The sequence below is a fragment of the Oncorhynchus nerka genome, linkage group LG12, assembly GCF_034236695.1.
Source record: "Oncorhynchus nerka isolate Pitt River linkage group LG12, Oner_Uvic_2.0, whole genome shotgun sequence".
Classification (NCBI taxonomy): domain Eukaryota; kingdom Metazoa; phylum Chordata; class Actinopteri; order Salmoniformes; family Salmonidae; genus Oncorhynchus; species Oncorhynchus nerka.
In genome coordinates, this window is record NC_088407.1 from 82,852,290 (window position 1) to 82,876,054 (window position 23,765).

General features: G+C 43.0%; 1 protein-coding gene across 1 annotated transcript in view; it reads right to left on the reverse strand.

The window, feature by feature from the left end:
• LOC115118574 (neurexin-3a-like) overlaps positions 1–23,765 on the reverse strand; it is an 824,201-nt gene that overhangs the window by 486,850 nt on the left and 313,586 nt on the right. The window contains exons 17-19 of the mRNA XM_065025866.1: positions 22,747–22,937; positions 21,851–22,024; positions 8,627–8,746 (exon numbers count right to left, since the gene is read on the reverse strand). Of these exons, the coding sequence (XP_064881938.1) occupies positions 8,627–8,746; positions 21,851–22,024; positions 22,747–22,937 (485 nt within the window). The remainder of the gene's footprint in view (positions 1–8,626; positions 8,747–21,850; positions 22,025–22,746; positions 22,938–23,765) is intronic.

Below are 23,765 nucleotides of genomic sequence, written 5' to 3' on the forward strand. Positions count from 1 at the left end.
ATACCACCCACCACTGCGACTTGTATGCTCTAGTCGGCTGGCCCTCGCTACATATTCGTCGCCAGACCCACTGGCTCCAGGTCATCTACAAGTCCATGCTAGGTAAAGCTCCGCCTTATCTCAGTTCACTGGTCACGATGGCAACACCCATCCGTAGCACGCGCTCCAGCAGGTGTATCTCACTGATCATCCCTAATGCCAACACCTCATTTGGCCTCCTTTCGTTCCAGTACTCTGCTGCCTGTGACTGGAACGAACTGCAAAAATCGCTGAAGTTGGAGACTTTTATCTCCCTCACCAACTTCAAACATCAGCTATCCGAGCAGCTAACCGATCGCTGCAGCTGTACATAGTCTATTGGTAAATAGCCCACCCATTTTCACCTACCTCATTCCCATACTGTTTTTATACTGTTTTTTTTATTTATTTACTTTTCTGCTCTTTTGCACACCAATATCTCTACCTGTACATGACCATCTGATCATTTATCACTCCAGTGTTAATCTGCAAAATTGTATTATTCGCCTACCTCCTCATGCCTTTTGCACACATTGTATATAGACTGCCCCTTTTTTTCCACTGTGTTATTGACTTGTTAATTGTTTACTCCATGTGTAACTCTGTGTTGTCTGTTCACACTGCTATGCTTTATCTTGGCCAGGTCGCAGTTGCAAATGAGAACTTGTTCTCAACTAGCCTACCTGGTTAAATAAAGGTGGAAAAAAATAAAAAATAAAAAAAACTCAATTTTTGTATTTAAAAAAATATATGTTTTAAAATGTATTTTTATATAATTTGATGTAATATAATTATTATATCATTATTTATATTCTATAAGTATTAATTAAGATGTCTGCAATTGAATAAACATGTCCAAAACAGAAGGTGACATTAATACATGCATTTCCATAGAAGTTCCACGGTGCAGTGGCTTCAATACAGTCCCTTGTCAGTCATCCATGGTCTATACATGTCATTGCTCTAACCCAGACACCTCTGGATCCAAGCAAAGCAGCGTGGATAAAATGGCCTCACGCCTCTTAGATTACCACCACTACAATAGCAGGATGAACCACAGCATTAAGTCAATGGAGAAACCAAGCTACTAAATAATCCTGGAATGTTCACTCTTATAAGGTATACACTGAGTTTACTAAACATTATGTACACCTTCCTAATATTGAGTTTCACCCACGTTTCCCTCAAAACAACCTCAATTCGTCAGGGTATGGACTGGCCCATGTTGACTCCAATGCTTCAGACAGTTGTGTTAAGTTGTGTTAAGTTGGCTGGATGTCCTTTGGGTGATGGAGCATTCTTGATACACACGGGAAACTGTTGAGTGTAGAAAAAAATTAACTGCAGCGTTGCATTTGTTGACACAAACAGGTGCACCTGTTACCTACTACCATACCCCGGGTCAAAGGCACTTAAATATTTTGTCTTGCCCATGTCTCAATTGTCCCAAGACTTAAAACTCCTTCATTAACCCGATGATTAACCCGACCTCCCCTTCATCTACACTGATTGAAGTGGATTTAAAAAGTGACATCAATAAGGGATCATAGCTTTCACCTGGATTCACCTGGTCATTGTCTGTCATGGAAATAGTACACTCAGCGTACAGCTACTTCACTGAATATAGGTCAACCACCTATCCATGGCATATAACACCCTCCCTCAAGAATATTCATGATTTTAAAATCAAAGTCAGTATTGTACCTTACTTATTTCACAGGAGGTTGGTGGCAAACTTAATTGGAGAGGACAGTCTCGTGCTAATGGCTGGAGCCAATAGTTGTTCCAGCCATTATTATGAGCCGTCCTCCCCTCAGCAGCCTCCAATGACTTATTTCCCATGGCAACCCAACCTATGCAGTAGCTGGCAGCAACTCTGCTACAGTTGTTTGAGCACAAACCACTTCCATCCTCCAGGTCTGTGTCTGATTGCTGTTACAGTCACACCTCCTTCCATCCTCCAGGTCTGTGTCTGATTAGCTGTTACAGCCACACCTCCTTCCATCCTCCAGGTCTCTGTGTCTGATTAGCTGTTACAGCCACACCTCCTTCCATCCTCCAGGTCTCTGTGTCTGATTAGCTGTTACAGCCACACCTCCTTCCATCCTCCAGGTCTCTGTGTCTGATTAGCTGTTACAGCCACACCTCCTTCCATCCTCCAGGTCTCTGTGTCTGATTAGCTGTTACAGCCACACCTCCTTCCATCCTCCAGGTCTCTGTGTCTGATTAGCTGTTACAGCCACACCTCCTTCCATCCTCCAGGTCTCTGTGTCTGATTAGCTGTTACAGCCACACCTCCTTCCATCCTCCAGGTCTCTGTGTCTGATTAGCTGTTACAGCCACACCTCCTTCCATCCTCCAGGTCTCTGTGTCTGATTAGCTGTTACAGCCACACCTCCTTCCATCCTCCAGGTCTCTGGGTCTGATTCGCTGTTACAGCCACACCTCTGATGTAATAAAGACAACATGAAGCGAGCTTCTACAGTATGAGAGTTTTACTACCAGGTAAAGAAAGCCGTATGGATTTCAAAATGGCTATAGATAAAGTATAATTCTATCCAGAAGAAAATGTCAATGTTATATTGCATTCCCCTCAGTGTACACAAATAAGAAATGGCTCATGCAACATACACTAAGATGTCATATTTCTGACAAAGTACTGCTACCTATACAGGTGCATTATGAATACAACATATATTAATTAAATCTATAAAATATATGTATCAAGGCACAAGGTGCAGATGCAGACACAGGAGGCAGATGGTCAGAGTCTTATAATGTTTATTAATCCAAAGGGGTAGGCAAGAGAATGGTCGTGGACAGCCAAAAAGGTGATAACCAGTTCAGAGTCCAGGAGGGACAGAGTGGCAAACAGGCTCATGGTCAAGGCAGGCAGAATGGTCAAAAAGCAGGAGAACGGGAAAACCGCTGGTTGACTTGGAAACATACAAGACGAACTGGCACAGAGAGACAGGAAACACAGGGATAAATACACTGGGGAAGATCAGCGACACCTGGAGGGGGTGGAGACCATCACAAGGGCAGGTGAACAAGATCAGGGCGTGACAATAAGAGAAAGCCCATTGGCTAAGAAATAAAAAAATTCAAAATATGGAAAAACGTGTCAGTTGATCTAGTGGATTTCAGGCAGAATTACTAATATAGGCATAAGCCTGTGGGAGGGAGTAGAGGAGAGTTAGTTTAATTTCTCTCCAGCTGGAATTCTCTGGTTCTGATTCCCAGTTCTCCCTCAGAAGGGAAGATACTCTACTGCCACCTGGTGGTGATATACTGTGGTGGCGCAATAACTAAAATAATTGGGACCATTTTGAGTCCTAGAACTAGAAAATAAATAAGAATTAATTGGGTCACTAGATTCCATTAGTCACTGTCATAGATCTTCAGATCAATGGATCAGCCAAACACACACACACATGCAGACACACACACTGGCACACGCACGCACACACACACACGTACACGCAGATACGCACACATGCACACACACACCCACAAACACACGCAGATACACGCACACAAACACAAACATACACAGCACATGTGTGCTCTAAAATCACTACTACACACTCAGTTCATATAGAGGTCAACATTCAGTAGATCTGCCTGTCAATAATCACGCTATTGATCCAGACCCACAGAATGGCCACTGTTACCTTTTACTATTTATATGTTGTGCAACTGAGAATGTGTGTGTGTGTTTTCGCGCGTGTGTGTGTGTGTTTTCGCGTGTGTGTGTTTTCGTGTGTGTGTGTGGGCCCAACAGCAGTTGTCTTCCTGGCATTCTCGGTAATTTCACGTCTTATCCAATAGAGTGGAGGGCGCAGGGAAAGACAGATATATATTGACAGACCTGAAACAACCATTACTCTCCTTGTGTTATTTAAAATAAGTCACTCCATATCTCCAATAACGTGCTTTGGACTCAGCGGCTCCGCTGGTGGAAATACAACAGGGAGAGAGAAAGAGACAGAAAGGGGGAGGACAGACGGAAGTGGTGGGGGGGGGGGGAGTGACGACAACGAGACGACAACAATTCCACCTGTCACTCTTAAATCACAAGAAGGTTAACTTGGCTGGCGTACACTGCAGAACCAAAGAGAAGGGCCAATCACCTATAACCATGTCTCTGCCTTACTGCCGACAATGTTAATAGGACTGACGTTGAGGGAGGGAGAGAGGGAGAATTATAACAAACACATCCTTCATTATAAAACATCCTCTGTCAGCGGTCTCAAGCCTCTGTCAGCGGTCTCAAGCCTCTGTCAGCGGTCTCAAGCCTCTGTCAGCGGTCTCAAGCCTCTGTCAGCGGTCTCAAGCCTCTGTCAGCGGTCTCAAGCCTCTGTCAGCGGTCTCAAGCCTCTGTCAGCGAACCCAGATTCTAATCTAATCCACTAAATTTGAATGGTATGACTGGACAACAGGGATGTGCCTGATAACCTGTCAATCCAACATTCAATTTCAGTCCAGTCACTTTAAAATTCAAAGGGCACTCGTACATCTGAGCACATCTTTGTTGCAGGTGCATTGTAATAGTTGAATGAGATTCACTTTAAAAATCAACCAGAAAGCATACAATGGAATAAGACATATGAAAAATGTGCAGCTCTTGAAACAAACCCAACACGACAATTGAAATCACACAGTAAAATTAATTTCATCATTTCAAGTTTTAATCAGCCATCACACCTCTCCTGGTATCAGTGACCCCAGGACTTGCGTGGGAACTTCTCATCCTGGAAATTGCCACGGTGAAGGTGTGTTTCTCTATTTTTCGACTGCGTATCCTGTGATAAAACGAAGGGCGCTATGATAAACAGCATACAGGGGTTTAAGAGTCGTGGCAGCTGCACTTTGATAATTAATAACACTGTAATCAAGAACAGGTAGAAAGGTTGACTGGATCTGCTTCCTGCTGACTAGAGACAGGTGCCATCTGCTTCCTGCTGACTAGAGAGAGACAACATCTACTTCCTGTTGACTAGAGAGAGACAACATCTGCTTCCTGCTGACTAGAGAGAGACAGCATCTGCTTCCTGCTGACTAGAGAGAGACAGCATCTGCTTCCTGCTGACTAGAGAGAGACAACATCTGCTTCCTGCTGACTAGAGAGAGACAACATCTGCTTCCTGCTGACTAGAGAGAGACAGCATCTGTTTCCTGCTGACTAGAGAGAGACAACATCTGTTTCCTGCTGACTAGAGAGAGACAGCATCTGCTTCCTGCTGACTAGAGAGAGACAACATCTGCTTCCTGCTGACTAGAGAGAGACACCATCTACTTCCTGCTGACTAGAGAGAGACAACATCTGCTTCCTGCTGACTAGAGAGAGACAGCATCTGCTTCCTGCTGACTAGAGACTAACAGATTGAGCAATAGCGTTTATGTAAATAGTGAAGAGAATGGTTCCTAGTATCGACACCTGCGGAACACCTTTATGTACTTCTTGAAATTCTGACCCCATCAATCACGAAGGCCTAAGTTCTGTTACTAAGATAATCATGAAACCACGAGGAGGTGTTTGACCCAGGCAAAAACAAGAACAACTTGTTCAGAAAAATACCATTAACAACAGTATCAAATTAATTTCACAGGTCCACAAACAAGGCAGCAGGATTCATTTTAGTGTCTAAAGCATTGGGGCGGCAGGGTAGCCTAGTGGCTAGAGAGTTGGACTAGTAACCGGAAGGTTGCAAGTTCAAACCCCCGAGCAGACAAGGTACAAATCTGTCGTTCTGCCACTGAACAGGCAGTTAACCCACTGTTCCTAGGCCATCATTGAAAATAAGAATTTGTTCTTAACTGACTTGCCTAGTTAAATAAAGATAAAAAGAAAAAAAAATGGACAATATCATTAACTACTAATGGGGGTGCTGTGTCATGGCCTAAACACAGATTGATTTGTATTCAAAATACCATGACAATATAAAAAAAGAGCAAAGTTGCTTATTTACTAAAGATTGGAGACTCTTAGCTAGACATAGAAGCCCGGACATGGGACTATAATTATCAAGATCACTACTATCCCCACTCTTATGGAATGGCAGCACATAAACTGTTTTCCATACTTTACCGATATTCCCTGATAACATTGTTAGATTTAAGATATGGGTTACTGAGGCAGCACATTTGATAATACCCAGCTCCAGTTGCTAAGCCCCTGTGGATTTCTTGGTATCTATGGCAAGTAAGGCATCAATGACTTATTATTCTGTGTATTGCAAAAATGTAAAAACTGCAAAATTCCCAAATCTTTTAAAATGAAAAAAAAAGACCATTAAATGCATCAATGATGACATTTTTGTCCGTAATGGGTCCAGAGTCTGAATTAATTTGTTGGGGCAGAGAGGAGGAAGTACAACCCTTCAAGGATTTGACAGTTTTCCAGAATTTAGACGGATTCCCCTTCCAATCAGAAAGTGGTTACATGAGATTTAGCCTTTCTGATTAGTCTTACACATTGATTCCTCAGTTGCCTAAAATCTTGCCAATCCGGGTCTAATCCTGTGTTTCTGGCCTTGACCCGAGGCAACATTTCTCATACAAATGACTTCTGATAATTCAGAAGTTAACCAGGCATTCAATCTATCTTTAACTCTCAGAGTTTTGAAGGGGGCATGATTAGTATTCATCAAATTAAGATAAATCAAGGTGGATTTTGATGGATATTTAGGGTTCGGCCATGTAAGCTCAGTTATTAGCGGAGACAGGTTTACCTCAGAGCAAATATATTTCAGCGTATCTAACACTGGCGTCCTCAATATTAAAATAGACCATAATTAATAGTTCAAACTGACCATAATTAGATACACTCCTACTAGTGTCAGCTGGTTATTATGACCACGGTCCACATTAAGAACGAGATAATCAAACTGCTTAGGGACAGAGGTAGCAAGAGATTCTGTCTAATCAGCAAACATTAAAACAGGACAGTGACTCATCACCGTCCAGCACAGAATTATTCAACCAAATGTCAGAAATGACCAGAATGTCCATGTCGGATTGAGAAGAAAATATTTCAATCTAATATATCTGACATTTTACATGAACAGATCCAAGATCAGATGGAGTCTCAAAATACAAGCTGGGCTGTTCAGTAGGTAACCCCTTTTTGAAAATACCATGGGATCGGTTTGAATTGGTATAGATGCAAGATTGTCTAGTTTAGAACTGACCACCAAGATAATTTGGAGGGACCCCATTCTCTCTGTAGAGCATCTTCTGTTTCCAAAAGGTGTCGAAGTTACCCACAAAAAAACTCTAACAGTAGACTCGTAGCCAGTCGTGTAGTCCCAGCAGCCTACTGAATCGATCCATGCTACGATTCAGTGACGGCACTGGGCCTGAAATAATTGGATGCTTGTTGGAGTCTTTCAGAGTTCCAATCACTTTAAAATCCTGTTTCATACATTCCAAGCATCCTAATCACATTTGATCCCACATGGACAACAACAGCGACAGCCCCAGTGTTCTGGTGTAAAACAGTAGGAAGCAGCCTAGTAATGCCCTGTACCTGAGCCCTAGGATAGCACAAGGTTTTTGCCTTGGGATCCGAGACGTTTCTCATCACATAGCTGGCGATGATAACGCCTGGTGATATGGCAGAGAAAGTTGGTTTGTTCCCACCTCTTTTCAAAGACACAATTCCATCTCCTGGCACTAGAGTCAGTTGTTCATTACAGAGACTCACAGACACATCAGAGTGAGAGTCGTTGACTCAGTCAATGTTACGTCAACATGACCTTCTCCCTAAACACACTTTTCAAGCCTACATGATCAAATAAAATTACATCACAGTTTATTGGTCATATGCACAGGATGCAGTGTAAACGGTGCAATGAAATGGGACCATTATCTAAGACATACTCAGACTAATCACAAACAAGATATTATACCTAATAACACTCACAGCCTACGATGGCCTCTGACGCTGTACTATATTACATTAAGTAATCATTGCATGTTCTTCTATTGCCGATTCCTCTAGTGTTTAACGGATAAACTGATGTTTTCAAGCAGGTCAATGAAAATGTAAACTACTTGATGTTTACAGGAACTCGAAAAAGCTCAAGTTTCCAAGTCTTAGAGGAATCTATAGCGTGCTATTATCTAAGGAGATTTAAGGCTGGATTAAATCACATTGGATGTTTTATAGGCTCAGGTGAAAGGTCAGCTGATGCAGAGGCCATCTTGGTTAGGAATAGTTTCCATTAAATAATTCGGATTACTGTGTAAATGTGGACTTAATTGAATGGAGCCCTTTCAGTCAGAATATGAAGGAATGTCTCTAGCGCCCCCTAGTGGCTGTAACATATATTAAAACACCTCAGAAAGTAAACAAACAGCGATTACCTTTAGACGTCTTCAGAGGGGTCTTCAAAGTGTGTGCATCTTTGTCTGTGTGTGTGTGTGCGTCTGCGTGTGCGTGTGCGTGTGTGTGTGTGTGCGCGCATGTGTGTGTGTGTGTGTGCGTGCGTGCGTGTGTGTGTGCGTGTGTGTGTGTGTGTGTGTGTGCGTGTGTGTGTGTGGGCGCATGTGTGTGTTTCTGTGCACTTTTTGTGTGTATAGATAGACAATAAACAGTACTCACGATCATTGCACCGCGTGCCGGTGAAGGAGGTCATGGAGCAGTCGCAGGTGTACTTCTCCCACTGCTGGATACAGACGCCCATGTTGGTACATGAGTCCTCCTGACAGGTGGTGCTGGGACCTGTAGGTGGCAGAGCAGAGCCATGTGGTACCAGGGTACAGGTGGCAGAGCAGAGCCATGTGGTACCAGGGTACAGGTGGCAGAGCAGAGCCATGTGGTACCAGGGTACAGGTGGCAGAGCAGAGCCATGTGGTACCAGGGTACAGGTGGCAGAGCCATGTGGTACCAGGGTACAGGTGGCAGAGCCATGTGGTACCAGGGTACAGGTGGCAGAGCCATGTGGTACCAGGGTACAGGTGGCAGAGCAGAGCCATGTGGTACCAGGGTACAGGTGGCAGAGCAGAGCCATGTGGTACCAGGGTACAGGTGGCAGAGCAGAGCCATGTGGTACCAGGGTACAGGTGGCAGAGCAGAGCCATGTGGTACCAGGGTACAGGTGGCAGAGCAGAGCCATGTGGTACCAGGGTACAGGTGGCAGAGCCGAGCCATGTGGTACCAGGGTACAGGTGGCAGAGCAGAGCCATGTGGTACCAGGGTACAGGTGGCAGAGCCATGTGGTACCAGGGTACAGGCAGAGGCAGAGCCATGTGGTACCAGGGGGTGGCAGAGCCAGGTGGCAGAGCAGAGCCATGTGGTACCAGGGTACAGGTGGCAGAGCCATGTGGTACCAGGGTACAGGTGGCAGAGCCATGTGGTACCAGGGTACAGGTGGCAGAGCCATGTGGTACCAGGGTACAGGTGGCAGAGCCATGTGGTACAGGTGGCAGAGCCAGGGTACAGGTGGCAGAGCCATGTGGTACCAGGGTACAGGTGGCAGAGCCATGTGGTACCAGGGTACAGGTGGCAGAGCCATGTGGTACCAGGGTACAGGTGGCAGAGCAGAGCCATGTGGTACCAGGGTACAGGTGGCAGAGCCATGTGGTACCAGGGTACAGGTGGCAGAGCCATGTGGTACCAGGGTACAGGTGGCAGAGCCATGTGGTACCAGGGTACAGGTGGCAGAGCCATGTGGTACCAGGGTACAGCCATGTGGCAGGGAGGTGGCAGAGCCATGTGGTACCAGGGTACAGGTGGCAGAGCCATGTGGTACCAGGGTACAGGTGGCAGAGCCATGTGGTACCAGGGTACAGGTGGCAGAGCCATGTGGTACCAGGGTACAGGTGGCAGAGCCATGTGGTACCAGGGTACAGGTGGCAGAGCCATGTGGTACCAGGGTACAGGTGGCAGAGCAGAGCCATGTGGTACCAGGGTATAGGTGGCAGAGCAGAGCCATGTGGTACCAGGGTATAGGTGGCAGAGCCATGTGGTACCAGGGTACAGGTGGAAGAGCCATGTGGTACCAGGGTACAGGTGGCAGAGCAGAGCCATGTGGTACCAGGGCAGACAGAGCCATGTGGTACCAGGGAGCAGAGCCATGTGGTACCAGGGTATAGGTGGCAGAGCAGAGCCATGTGGCAGAGCAGAGCCATGTGGTACCAGGGTACAGGTAGGTGGCAGAGCCATGTACAGGTAGCCAGGGTACAGGTGGAAGAGCCATGTGGTACCAGGGTACAGGTGGCAGAGCAGAGCCATGTGGTACCAGGGTACAGGTGGCAGAGCAGAGCCATGTGGTACCAGGGTATAGGTGGCAGAGCCATGTGGTACCAGGGTACAGGTGGAAGAGCCATGTGGTACCAGGGTACAGGTGGCAGAGCAGAGCCATGTGGTACCAGGGTACAGGTGGCAGAGCAGAGCCATGTGGTACCAGGGTATAGGTCTGAGCGCTCGCTCCCCAACAGCTCCTCCAACAGGTGCCATGCAGAGGTGTCAGAGCACGTCAGTGGGCCATGCATTAGTCAGGTTAGTACATTACATGAATTACAGAGGTGTTATTGTACCGTAGAAGTACACCAAACTGAAAGACACACGGCATTCCCTCCAAGTAGATTTTAGTAAGACGGTTAGTGTGTGCAGACATTGAACAGGGTGCTGGACGTGTTTAAAACATGGCTGGTTGATGAGACACAACTGGTGGAGTCAGACAAACTAACTAGACTAGGGTCACGTACTGTCATATTGAGTGTCTCTATAACTGTATTTACATGGTTATAACTGAGTAATAACATGATAAGTACTTACTCTACACAGTCTACACAGTGTTGGTCCATGTTGTTCAATAGAAGTTAAAATGATTATAACACTTTTTTTTGGTTGTAAAGATTATGTGATGTTATTGAGAGTTTATTTTGCAACAGACAAATATGTTTGTCAAACCATAACCTTATCCAGTGCATACATACTGGAGGTAACGACACATGGTAGTTCCGTTATGCCCGTTCATGTCACCATAACCTTATCCAGTGCATACATACTGGTGGTAACTACACATGGTAGTTCCGTTATGCCCGTTCATGTCACCATAACCTTATCCAGTGCATACATACTGGAGGTCACTACACATGGTAGTTCCGTTATACCCGTTCATGTCACCATAACCTTATCCAGTGCATACATACTGGAGGTCACTACACATGGTAGTTCCGTTATGCCCGTTCATGTCACCATAACCTTATCCAGTGCATACATACTGGAGGTAACTACACATGGTAGTTCCGTTATGCCCGTTCATGTCACCATAACCTTATCCAGTGCATACATACTGGAGGTCACTACACATGGTAGTTCCGTTATGCCCGTTCATGTCACCATAACCTTATCCAATGCAAACATACTGGAGGTAACGACACATGGTAGTTCCGTTATGCCCGTTCATGTCACCATAACCTTATCCAGTGCAAACATACTGGAGGTCACTACACATGGTAGTTCCGTTATGCCCGTTCATGTCAGCCCCATGTGAACACACAGTTTTAGATCCACCAGAAGTTAATATGAAGTGTGACCCGGGTGTAAGCTCTCCCATCCTCCCTTCCCCCAACCCCCTGCTCTGTCCTAGACCAGTCTACATACAGAGACACTGGAGAAGATGACCCAGTGCAACAGAAAGAGGATCACGAGACAAGACATTTCATAGCAAAGCGGTGCACATAGGACATGTGCTTTTGTTATATAAATGTTGGTTGTGGTGGTGTCCAGTTAAGTCCAGGGCTGTGTTTCATTCCAGAAAAGATGTTCCCTTACCCCTCTGTCCTCGTCCACTCCCCATTCACAGAACCCGAGACAACTGTGTCAGTCCCTTTCCAGTTCTGTGAAAAGGGAGTAAGTGAGGGAATATCGGAGGATACATCTGTGTGGAAGGAAACGTAGACCAAATGAGGACTTGAGACTCAACACCACCCAGACTCATCCCACGTTTTTAAGAGGAAGTGCAGTCTACTGTGCAGTAGTGCAAAAACCCAATCCAGTAAAATATCGGGACAATATTCCCACCAGAAATGGAAAACCATGTGGGGAAAAAAAGAGATTTATGCAAGATAAAATGATTCACTTCCTGTTTGTTTCTTCTTCTACAGGTGCCAAAGTAACCTGAAATATATCCGTAATGTCATTACAATAATACAAGCTGCAAGTGAAGAAGAGTGAAGAAGAGGTCAATGTTCCTGAACACTAAAGACACACTTTCATCTGTCCTGGTGGGACATGGGACATGCTTTATTAAGTTGGAAGAGATAGAGCTCTGCTGAATGTGCTCATCTAGCCAGACTGACATTCATCTACCGTGTGTGTATGTGTGTGTGTGTGTGTATGTGTGTGTGTGTGTGTGTGTGTGTGTGTGTGTGTGTGTGTGTGTGCCTGTTCCGCTGAATGTGCTCATATAGCCAGGCTGACAATTCATCTAGCGCGTGTGTGTGTTTGTGTGTGCTTGTTCTGCTGAATGTGCTCATATAGCCAGACTGACATTCATCTACCGCGCGTGTGTGTGTGTGTGTGTCCGTGTTCTCTGTAGAATGTGCTACTGTATTCATCTTCCTGAACACATTCCCAGCTAAGTCAGTAGATATCTCTTTCTTCATCTGGGTGGGAATCTTTATTTCTAAAATAAATAAGTCTTAAATCCCCTCGGAGTGGACTTTGGATATGGACATGAGAGCCATGACTTCTCTAGACCACCATCCATCAGTCTCCTGCACCGATGGCAGGCTGCTCTCGCATTCTAATGAAACTGTCTGTCAAACTGTCGGAATCTCAAATTTAACTTAGGTCGACCGTCCTTTTAATTAGCGTACTAATCACACTGGCCTATCAGGGGGGCTTCCACACTCCAGGCCTAAAAGCATTTGAAAGGGGGGGAGGATCGTGTGTGTGTGTGTATGTGTGCCTTTCAGGGTGTGTGTATGTGTGCCTTTCAGGGTATGTGTGTGTGTGTGTGTGTGTGTGTGTGTGTGTGTGTCGACCCAATGTGCAAGACTTAGCAGATTCCTCAGCAACTCTGCCAAGACCTACACGTCCCGATACCGAAAAACAAGATCTGCAGACATAGAGTGTTTTCGGAGAGTATTCAGACCCTTTGACTTTTTCCACATTTTGTTACGTTACAGCCTTATTCTAAAATCAATCAAATAGTTTTTTCCCCTCATCAATCTACACACAATACCCTATAATGACAAAGCAAAAACTGTTTTATAGAAATGTTTGCAAATGTATTAAATATAAAATAGGTACGTTTTCAGACAATTTACTCAGTACTTTGTTGAAGCACCTTTTGCAGTGATTACAACCTCGAGTCTACAAGCTACGCTACAAGCTTGGCATACCTGTATTTGGGGAGTTTCTCCAATTCTTCTCTGCAGATCCTCTCAAGCTCTGTCAGGTTGGATGGGGAGATTCGCTGCATAGCTATTTTCAGGTCTCTCCAGAGATGTTCGATCAGGTTCAAGTCCGGGCTCTGGCTGGGCCACTCAAGGAAATTCAGAGACTTGTCCTGACACCACTCCTGCGTTGCCTTGGCTGTGTTCTTAGGGTCGTTATCCTGTTGGAAGGTGAACCTTCTCCCCAGTCTGAGGTCCTGAGCCCTCTGGATCAGGTTTTCATCAGGGATCTCTCTGTACTTTGCTCGGTTCATATTTGCCTCAATCATGACTATTCTCCCAGTCCTTGCCGCAGAAAAATATCCCCACAGCATGATGCTGCCACCACCATGCTTCACCGTAGGGATGCCAGGTTTCCTCCAGATGTGACGCTTGGCATTCAGGACAAAGAGTTAAATCTTGGTTTCATCAGACCAGAGATTATTGTTTCTCATGGTCTGAGAGTCTTTGCGTGCCTTTTGGCAAACTCCAAGCGGGCTGTCATGTGCCTTTTACTGCTTTAATCTCTCCACTCTACCATAAAGGCCTGATTGGTGGAATACTACAGAGATGGTTGCCCTTCTGTAAGGTTCTCCCATCCCCACAGAGGAACTCTAGAGCAATGTCAGAGTGACCATTGGGTTCTTGGTCATCTCCGAAACCAAAGGCCCTTCTCCCCCAATTGCTCAGTTTGGCTGGGCGGCAAACACTAGGAAGAGTCTTGGTGGTTCCAAACTTCTTCCATTTACGAATCATGGAGGTAACTTTGTTCTTAGGGACCTTCAATGTTACATACATGTTTTGGTACCCTTCCCCAGATCTGTGCCTCGGCACAGTCCTGTCTCAGAGCTCTACGGACAATTCCCTCGACCTCATGGTTTGGTTTTTGCTCTGTCATGCACTGTCAACTGTGGGACCATATATAGACAGGTGTGTGCCTTTCGAAATCATGTCCAATCAATTGAACTTACCACAGGTGGACTCGAATGAAGTTGTAGAAACATCTCAAGGATGATCAATGGAAACAGGATACACCTGAGCTCAAATTAGTCTCATTCCAAACTTATATAAATAATTTATTTATTTATTTTTTTTTTTTATACATTTGCAAACATTTCTAAAAACCTGTTTCGTTTTGTCATTATAGGGTATTATGCGTAGATTGCTGAACATGTATTTTTTTTAATCAATTTTAGAATAAGGCTGTAACGTAACAAAATGTGGAAAAAGTCAAGGGTTCTGAATACTTTCTGAATGCTCTGTCATCATACAGGTGGCTAATGTTTATTCATGCAAAAGCTTTCCATCACAATCATTAGTCTGTCTCCTTCCCGGCACACCTGCCTGCCCGCCTGCCAGTCTTCTTCCCTGCCTGTCTCCTGCCTGCCTCTCTGCCCGGCTGTTTGCCTCCCTACCTCCTACCTGCCTCTGCCCGCCTGCCTGCCCGCCCGCCTGCCTACCTGCCCACCTGCAGGCCTCCCGGCGAGGCAAAGCCAGGGTACGCCGTAGGACTTGCAGCCCCTACCTACCATTCTCCCGAAGTGAACCATTTTATAACAAGCACATAGCCAGCTGCAAAAAAAAATCTTTCAATGCCTGGCGATGTTTGCTGTCTATTGTGCTTAAAGGTGACATCATCAAACATAGCTTGAAGACTTCCTGATTTACTGCCAACACTATCAGAGTTTAAATCAGCCAAGATTGCTATTGGATTTGCTCTGTTTGTGCCTCGAGGCCAGAATTCAGTTGTTGTTTTCTGTAAGCAGGAAGTCACCCCACTCTGTACGATGATGTCATCTTGCTTAAGGTACCTTTAAGCCAAGGTATATATTTTTTTCTAGTGAGTGGTGACACATAACATTACAAGCTCAGAATGGAATTTGAACCTTCTACCTTGTAGGTCAGCTTTGGTGAAACGGACTTTGTTAGAGAAGAAGAACAGAAAGTGAAAAACGATAAAACAAGGTTAGTAGGTGGCCAATGATTGTCGGGTTAATAAAGCCAGCCCTTTACTAGCAGGGACATGCCCCTTAACTTCTCTAAGGAAGGGGTCAGGGCTATGCTACCATGACAACCAAAAATAAGGGACAGATGAAATAGATGGGGACAGTACAGCGAAAACGATGAAAATGGATATGAATGGGAGATGATGAACCTATGGAGACACGTTGTATATATATATGTGTTACTTCAACAAATGTATTAGCATGGGCATGTTCTGTCATTATTCAGAACCACTTTGTTAAAAACAGTCATAGATAAGTGGAAATTCAACAAGAAATAACATACAGACATCTGCATTGAAACCTGCATATGAAGTGGAATGTATTCAATCAATCTTAATTAGGTATTTATTTACATTATTTTTTTAAATGTATTAGTCTACCCAAAGCATAATGGGACAATTTCTGCTCAAGAATGATGAGAACACAAAGGTTAGTATGAATATGTTTTATCATGAAGGGATGAGGACAAACGACACAAGATGATTCAAGGATGACGTCAGACAAGGATAGACAGTGAAAACACATAACATTGTTTTATTAGAGTTGACCTAGTGTTTCCTCCGGGCCTGCAGTTCAGTCCCCCAACGCTTCCATCCACCTATGAACTGAGGCATCGGCGCCATCTAGTGAGGGTTTTCCTCGATTACACTAATCTATGCCAAGTAGACCTGTTCCCTATTGGCTAGTTACCACAGCCACAAAATCTAAATTGACTATATAATTCAGGAAATTATTTAGCGTATTATTATTCATTTAAAGTGAGGTTTGGGCATAAGGTTAGCAGTGTGGTTAAGGTAGCCTCTGCCGAGTCCCAAACTACCGGGAAACGGAACGAGAGCCTGTGAAGCAAATTCCGGTTTTTGACGTTAACAAGGCAAAACTCCTCCACATTTACTGAATTGCTTGAACGGGGATCTAGTTTCAGCCGTTTATTTTACACTTGCTATGTTAAGAAGAGAAATTGTAGAAATATAAATCATCTTTAACTATAAATATGACTCTGGTTGTGGTAACTAGTGACAACCAACATGAAGTCCCTCAAACTGGTGAGTTAAGGTAGTAAAATTACAAATTAATCCGTGTTTTTTTTTGTGGGGCAAAATAAGCAACTTACTTACTTGTTAAAGCGTGAGTGTAAAGAAGCACTATCGCATGCGAGCTCTCATCTGAACATAAATAAATAGCCATCTTTAATTAGGCGCCTTAGCGATGAGATAAATACACGTGGTGCGAATAGCATGGTCACACGAGCCTACCCTATTCACAACCAATCACAAATCAATATGACAGTTGAAATATAATATTGTCATGCAGTTTTAAATTGGGGATCAAACAGTGTACTTTTACATTAAATTACAACAGCAAAGATGAAGCTGTGTGAATCTGTGTAGATGTTTTGACCTTGTAGCCATTAGGTTGCTAATACTAAGTACTTCGGGACCATTAATGCTGTCTGTTTTTTTTTCAACTTGAAACCTGGACTGTAAATTCGTAAATATTGTCATCACTGTGGGCCTACAATACTGTTAATAAAATCATTTATTTTTGATTACGCTACTCTGTCTGTTGTCCCACTGTGTGCTCCAAAACCCAACGAACTAGGCAGCCATTAGTCTGGACAGTTCAATTCATACATTGGCAAATATTTGAGCAAAAAAAATAAATGTGAACACACATTCTCATAACCCACTCACAGACAAACACAATGACAAAACAATAAGAAATGACATGTCACACATTCTCATAACCACTCACAGACAAACACAATGACAAAACAATAAGAACTGACATGTCACACATTCTCATAACCACTCACAGACAAACACAATGACAAAACAATAAGAACTGACATGTCACACATTCTCATAACCACTCACAGACAAACACAATGACAAAACAATAAGAACTGACATGTCACACATTCTCATAACCACTCACAGACAAACACAATGACAAAACAATAAGAACTGACATGTCACACATTCTCATAACCACTCACAGACAAACACAATGACAAAACAATAAGAACTGACATGTCACACATTCTCATAACCACTCACAGACAAACACAATGACAAAACAATAAGAACTGACATGTCACACATTCTCATAACCACTCACAGACAAACACAATGACAAAACAATAAGAAATGACATGTCACACATTCTCATAACCACTCACAGACAAACACAATGACAAAACAATAAGAAATGACATGTCACACATTCTCATAACCACTCACAGACAAACACAATGACAAAACAATAAGAAATGACATGTCACACATTCTCATAACCACTCACAGACAAACACAATGACAAAACAATAAGAACTGACATGTCACACATTCTCATAACCACTCACAGACAAACACAATGACAAAACAATAAGAACTGACATGTCACACATTCTCATAACCACTCACAGACAAACACAATGACAAAACAATAAGAACTGACATGTCACACATTCTCATAACCACTCACAGACAAACACAATGACAAAACAATAAGAACTGACATGTCACACATTCTCATAACCACTCACAGACAAACACAATGACAAAACAATAAGAACTGACATGTCACACATTCTCATAACCACTCACAGACAAACACAATGACAAAACAATAAGAACTGACATGTCACACATTCTCATAACCACTCACAGACAAACACAATGACAAAACAATAAGAACTGACATGTCACACATTCTCATAACCACTCACAGACAAACACAATGACAAAACAATAAGAAATGACATGTCACACATTCTCATAACCACTCACAGACAAACACAATGACAAAACAATAAGAAATGACATGTCACACATTCTCATAACCACTCACAGACAAACACAATGACAAAACAATAAGAAATGACATGTCACACATTCTCATAACCACTCACAGACAAACACAATGACAAAACAATAAGAACTGACATGTCACACATTCTCATAACCACTCACAGACAAACACAATGACAAAACAATAAGAACTGACATGTCACACATTCTCATAACCACTCACAGACAAACACAATGACAAAACAATAAGAACTGACATGTCACACATTCTCATAACCACTCACAGACAAACACAATGACAAAACAATAAGAACTGACATGTCACACATTCTCATAACCTCTCACAGACAAACACAATGACAAAACAATAAGAAATGACATGTCACACATTCTCATAACCACTCACAGACAAACACAATGACAAAACAATAAGAACTGACATGTCACACATTCTCATAACCACTCACAGACAAACACAATGACAAAACAATAAGAAATGATATGTCACACATTCTCATAACCACTCACAGACAAACACAATGACAAAACAATAAGAACTGACATGTCACACATTCTCATAACCACTCACAGACAAACACAATGACAAAACAATAAGAAATGATATGAATGTGGTACAACTGACATGTCACACATTCTCATAACCACTCACAGACAAACACAATGACAAAACAATAAGAACTGACATGTCACACATTCTCATAACCACTCACAGACAAACACAATGACAAAACAATAAGAAATGAAATGTCACACATTCTCATAACCACTCACAGACAAACACAATGACAAAACAATAAGAACTGACATGTCACACATTCTCATAACCACTCACAGACAAACACAATGACAAAACAATAAGAACTGACATGTCACACATTCTCATAACCACTCACAGACAAACACAATGACAAAACAATAAGAACTGACATGTCACACATTCTCATAACCACTCACAGACAAACACAATGACAAAACAATAAGAACTGACATGTCACACATTCTCATAACCACTCACAGACAAACACAATGACAAAACAATAAGAAATGATATGTCACACATTCTCATAACCACTCACAGACAAACACAATGACAAAACAATAAGAACTGACATGTCACACATTCTCATAACCACTCACAGACAAACACAATGACAAAACAATAAGAAATGATATGTCACACATTCTCATAACCACTCACAGACAAACACAATGACAAAACAATAAGAACTGACATGTCACACATTCTCATAACCACTCACAGACAAACACAATGACAAAACAATAAGAAATGATATGAATGTGGTACAACTGACATGTCACACATTCTCATAACCACTCACAGACAAACACAATGACAAAACAATAAGAAATGATATGTCACACATTCTCATAACCACTCACAGACAAACACAATGACAAAACAATAAGAACTGACATGTCACACATTCTCATAACCACTCACAGACAAACAAAATGACAAAACAATAAGAAATGATATGAATGTGGTACAACTGACATGTCACACATTCATCATGGTGTTTATACTGTAATCTGTATGAGGGGGAAGATAGATATATATATACTCCACAATAGTCATAATGTCAAGGTATATTAGGTTTATATTGCACCGTTGTGTGGCTCTCGGATATGGTCATTTACAAATAAGAAAACAAAAAATAAACAATAAATTCACAACGGAGATGTTGAAATTGAAAGCAGAACAAAGACACAACATGAAGCAAATTGATTCACATGCAAGAAATAATGATCAATGAAAACTGAGCAAAAACTATATTAACAGACAACGTTATTAAAAAAAAAACGATCAAGGTGAAGAGCCAAGAGTGTTGGAGCAATAATTGTTAATTGGAATGAAATTTGATGCTATAGTGTAAAAATATTTCAACAGGCCGTCGTCTCACTTAACTGATGTACACAGAATATTTGAGATAGACACTAAACTAACGCAAACCTACAGACATTTAGTTTTGCGTACACAACGCGTACAAGCTCTTGTATCGTTTCTGACTGGAGCTTTCATTTGTCTCCACATGTAGATGTTACAATTCTTATTCTCTATAGTTGGGGCGGCAGGTAGCCGTGGTTAGAGAGTTCGGCCAGTAACCGCAAAGGTTGCTGGATTGAATCCCCGAGCTGAGAAAGTTTTTAAAAAATCAGTTTTTCTGAACAAGGCCATTTCAAACCCACTGTTCTCCTGGTAGGCTGTCATTGTAAATAAGAATTTGTCCTTAACTGACTTGCCTTGCTAAATAAAAAAGATGTAGTTGTATTGTTGCTTGGTAAGAATAGCTGTGATTCTATTTCTATTATGTGGGGCATATACTATGTTATATCAACATATAGCTAATTGTATTTATGATAAGTACTTATTATACAGAACAAAATACTAATTAAAACTCATAACAATTATGGTATATGCCCATACAATAACATGTTTAGTATACTGGTAGCTCCCTGTGATGTACCTACAGAAACACTCCTGTGCCAGCTGCCCAGATGTTTTAAAGATGTATGTTATGTCGTTCTGAAACATGACTGTAATTATGAATAATGATGAGCTCCTAAAACACCAATAGTTTTGATACTGTAGCGCTGCTTTGTGCTGTGCTGAAATGACATCATAAACGTGCGACCAATGTGGCTGATAAGAGCTGGGTCTGGGTTGTGGCTAGTTGGAGTACAGCTACGGACCAAAAGCTGCATGTTTGTGTCTCATCGGGGACAACTGTAGCATTTTAGATAACCCAAACCGTAACTTCTTTCCTAACCTTAACCTAATTCTCCTAACCTGCTGCGTTAATTCTCCTAACCTGCTGCGTTAATTCTCCTAACCTGCTGCGTTAATTCTCACTAACCTGCTGCGTTAATTCTCCTAACCTGCTGCGTTAATTCTCCTAACCTGCTGCGTTAATTCTCCTAACCTGCTGCGTTAATTCTCACTAACCTGCTGCGTTAATTCTCCTAACCTGCTGCGTTAATTCTCCTAACCTGCTGCGTTAATTCTCCTAACCTGCTGCGTTAATTCTCCTTAACCTGCTGTGTTAATTCTCCTAACCTGCTGTGTATGTTCTCCTAACCTGCTGCGTTAATTCTCCTAACCTGCTGCGTTAATTCTCCTTAACCTGCTGTGTTAATTCTCCTAACCTGCTGTGTATGTTCTTCTAACCTGCTGCGTTAAAGCACTTCTGACCATAGCTGTACTCCATCTAGCCAAAACCATGGGATTGGAGCTTAAGGTTGAAGTTGTCCCTCACCATAGATCAGATGTCCCAACTCCTTACTTTATAATTTAGGATGAATAAATACTATCTTAGGCACTGCATCTGAGTGCTAGAAGTGTCACTACAGATCCTGGTACGACTCCAGGCTGTATCACAACCGGCTGTGATTGGGAGTCCCATAGGATGGTGAGTGAGATGACCAGAAGGGTTAGTAGGATGGACGGGGGAGGGTAAGGAACGAGGGAGGTGAAGGTACTGTTGGAGAAAAGGAGAAAGAATGGGCTGCCTGAACTGTCCTTGTAGTTTGAGTTTGAGCTGAAGTCTGAGTCGGACATGGTTTTGAGGGAGGGCGTACCTTCGCATCCGCGCTCAATCTGCCCACTGCGGAACAGAGCGTCCTGGAGGAGGTCAGGGAGGCGGCCGTTGAGGTCCACTGAGGCCAGGCAGCCCTGGAAACCGTCCCTGGATGCCACCAGCTTGGGCAGGCTACCGTACATACCAGGGCCCAGCCCAGCGATAAACAGGTCACCTGAAGGGAGGAGGACACGGACACCGACATGTACTGACAGTCTAGCTTCATCACTAAGTACTTTATTTGACTGTTCTGGTGGTCAAATAAACATTTTATAGTCCTGTATCTGTAAATAAATGTGATAGGACCTGGCTCTAGGACCTGGATATTCAGGTCTCAGGCAAGGTTAGTCACAATCAACCTCTACCTGTCAGGTCACTGAACCACCTCTGTTATATACTCTACCTGTCAGGTCAATAAACTACCTCTGTTATATAGTCTACCTGTCAGGTCACTGAACCACCTCTGTTATATACTCTACCTGTCAGGTCACTGAACCACCTCTGTTATATACTCTACCTTTCAGGTCACTGAACCACCTCTGTTATATAGTCTACCTGTCAGGTCAATAAACTACCTCTGTTATATAGTCTACCTGTCAGGTCACTGAACCACCTCTGTTATATACTCTACCTGTCAGGTCACTGAACTACCTCTGTTATATACTCTACCTGTCAGGTCACTGAACTACCTCTGTTATATACTCTACCTGTCAGGTCACTGAACCACCTCTGTTATATACTCTACCTGTCAGGTCAATAAACTCCCTCCGTTATATACTCTACCTGTCAGGTCACTGAACTACCTCTGTTATATAGTCTACCTGTCAGGTCAATAAACTCCCTCTGTTATATACTCTACATGTCAGGTCACTGAACTACCTCTGTTATATACTCTACCTTTCAGGTCGAGGTTCTTGGCTCCGTTGACCACCTGACTGGTTGCCTTGGCGTCCACCTTCAGAGTGTGAATGTTGCTGTTGTCACGAGTGATGACCACATTGTGCCACTGGTTGTCATGTAGAGCCCGGTCGCTGTTGCCCTTGATGACGTTGGGCCCATTACCAAGATCAAACACATAGTGTATGTACCTGAGGGAGGTGAAAGGTTACCCTGGTCACTGAATAGAACACCTGTTGTACCGATAGGGGTGGTGCAGCAGGGGAGATCACCTCTAGGCATCTTGGCCTCTGTGAGTGGAGTGGTTGGTCAACGATTAGAATATGTCCAAATGGTTACATTTATCCATTGTAGTTAAAAGTAATTTATCTAGAGATACAGATGTCGGATCCTAATTTGATGACCCTTTTGTAACATTTTTCCACCCATCTTCCTACCATCAGGAAATTAAAATGAGCGTCGTAATTTAGACATGTTCACTGAAAAAACACCGTAACATTAAAATGTACAAACAATTGTATCTGAAATACATCCAGAAAACATCAACAACAGTTGGTTTTTATAATAATAATAACTTTAATAACACGATAGATAATGGTGTCCACTACAACATACAAGTGTATCCGAAATACAACCTTACAGTAGGCTACACCTAAAACTATAGTCTAATGTAGCCTTTCAAAACTAATCACATATACAGGCCTATAATATCACATGTAAAGACAAGATGAAATTGAGAATAGTACGGAAGCAAACGGAATGAAGTGCAACGGCGCATGAAAGAGAACGACTCCGATTTTAAAGGCCAAAAACCACCCCAAAAAGAGAACAACAGTAACCTATATATTATTGACAAATAGGAATGGAAAGATAGGGGGAGGTAGGGACAGATAGGGGAGGTAGGGAAAGATAGGGGAGGTAGGGAAAGATAGGGGGAGGTAGTGATAGATAGGGGGTAGTGAAAGATATGGAAAGATAGGGGGAGATGAGGAAAGATAGGGAGAGGAAGGGAAAGATAG